The following is a 2166-nucleotide window of genomic DNA, read 5'->3' as shown; positions in this document are numbered from 1 at the left end:
TTTTTTTTTTTGCACCCTCAGATTCCAGATTTTCAAATAGTTGCATCTCGGCCAAATATTGTCCGATCCTAACATAACCATACATCAATGGAAAGCTTATTTATTCAGCTTTCAGATGATGTATAAATCTCAATTTCAAAAAATGGACCCTGGTTTTGTGGTCCAAGGTCACATATTATATAGTTAATTAATTAATTAATTAATGTATTTAATATAACAAATCTAATAAGCTAATTGGGTAAAAATTTAATTAATTCCTAAAATTATTGATTTATATAATTGAGAAATATTACGGAAATTTGTTTGGTCACAAAGAGTGGCAACCCTGATAATTGCAACAATACTGGAAACACAATTTGATGTTTGTGATCATGATCAAGATCATGGCTGTGTTGTGAAAATCTTACACTAGTCTTTCTCATATAACACAACAGGCTTGATTTGACTGGCGGTTGTCGTAGAGGTTAAAACAGTCCGCTGTAGAGCAGTCGCATCCAAGGAGCGTTTTCTTCTGTTATAGATGCTGCTGACTTTCCTCTTGAAATACTTTCCTGAGCAAACATACAGCACCGGATTGAGGCAGCTGTTTGAGAATGCAAGGTACACAGAAAACTGGCTTCCGATGTTTAGAAAGTGAGACCACTCATTCTCATCCAAAACCTTTAGATCACAGAGTAAGTCTAGCAAAGTCACGAAGTGAAACGGACCCCAGCAGATGAGGAAGAGCAGGGTGACGGCGCACACCAGGGCCGTAGCCTTCTTGTCGTTTCTGTCCTCACAATAACCGATGTGTCTCCGTCGCTTCAAAGCCCGGATGATATTGACGCAGCAGAACGTGATGACCAGGATCGGCAGAGCAAAGCCCACCAGGTTCAACTGCAGAAGATGAGCGAGTCTCCAACTTGTGTTGGGATAATCCAGGTGGCATTCGACGGCTCGGTGACCTGGAATATCTTTCAGTTTTCGTATGCAGGCTGTCGAAGCTCCCATTCCCACACCGAACAGCCAAAGAACGACACAAATGAATTTGGCGTAGCATTTCCGACGAAGCCACATGGCCTTCATGGTCAAGGCGAGTGCGAGGTAGCGGTCCACGTTCACCATCACTAGCATGTAGATGCTGGTGTACATGTTGACGTTGATGGAGAGGTTGACCACCTTGCACATGATCTCTCCGTAAGACCACATGAAATAGTTCAGGATGTTCATGGCCCAAAACGGCAGACAGACTAGTAGGAGGAGGTCAGCCAGCACCAGATTACCAAGATAGATCTCAGGCACGGACCAGCGGCTTCCCTGGAACAGAAACACTAGCAGTACGAAAAAATTTCCCACAATTCCTGTCAAGCACACTGTGAAGATGTACGGTGGAATGATGGAGTAGACTAGATCCCACTCTGTTGAGTTGAAAAAATCCAGGTATGCTGGGGTGACGAATGCATTTGGAGGCTGAAGCGTCGCCAAGGACTCAAGCTCTTCTGGCTGCATCCTAGAAGATAAAAAAAAAATTACTAAAATAATTAAAACTGAAATAAAAGTGAATAAAAAAACTATATAGGCTTTCAAAAACGAATACAAATTACAAAAACACAACAAAACTTAAATTTTAAATTACAATGAAAACAGAAAATATAAAATAAGAACTAATTCAAAATAATAATTAAAAACTACATAGACATTTGTTTAAAAAACAAAAACAAATAAAAATAACAAAAACAACAAAATCTTTAAAATTAAAATAAGGAGCATCTGCGGCCGGTCATTTACAGCAGTTCTGCCCTCTGGAGACCTGTCAGCTTCAGAAAGTCATTAACGGCCCTTTGATGGATCCATGGGCTGCGTTTAACAAACTAAACCTGGGGAATGGGAACAGGACTGTGAGAAAACAGGACTGAGACTCCTCAGCTTATTCTGATGAGGAAGAGCAGAGTCCCTTTCCAGATCAGTGCTGATCATTAGCATAAGAGGATGAGGAGGAGAGAGATATGAAAGTGTGATGAACGATGAACCGAGATAATTCTCTTCCGTGATACCGACCCAGAGCTCACGGGTGCTGATCAGACGCCGTGTGATTACAGCTAAACTTTCTTATGCTTTCAAATTTCATATTTCAGTTATAATCTTCATTTTGTGTTGGTGAAGTTACAGGTTTCTCATTAGACATTA

General features: G+C 40.6%; 1 protein-coding gene across 1 annotated transcript; it reads right to left on the bottom strand.

Annotated features, from left to right (window-relative positions):
- Positions 1-408: 408 nt before the first annotated feature.
- LOC107692795 (B1 bradykinin receptor-like) lies at positions 409-1488 on the bottom strand. The gene has a single exon (XM_016491988.1). The coding sequence runs from the start codon at positions 1486-1488 to the stop codon at positions 409-411; it is 1080 nt and encodes a 359-aa protein (XP_016347474.1).
- Between the last annotated feature and the right edge of the window lie 678 nt (positions 1489-2166).

Source organism: Sinocyclocheilus anshuiensis, unplaced genomic scaffold, assembly GCF_001515605.1.
Source record: "Sinocyclocheilus anshuiensis isolate Anshui unplaced genomic scaffold, SAMN03320099.WGS_v1.1 scaffold871, whole genome shotgun sequence".
Taxonomy (NCBI): Eukaryota; Metazoa; Chordata; class Actinopteri; order Cypriniformes; family Cyprinidae; genus Sinocyclocheilus; species Sinocyclocheilus anshuiensis.
The sequence above is the reverse complement of the archived record's forward strand: the minus strand, read 5'-3'. Positions and strand labels throughout refer to the sequence as shown.

Excerpts from the sequence above, each read along its gene's own strand:
- LOC107692795 (XM_016491988.1), bottom strand. The coding sequence starts at position 1,488 with ATGCAGCCAGAAGAGCTTGAGTCCTTGGCGACGCTTCAGCCTCCAAAT.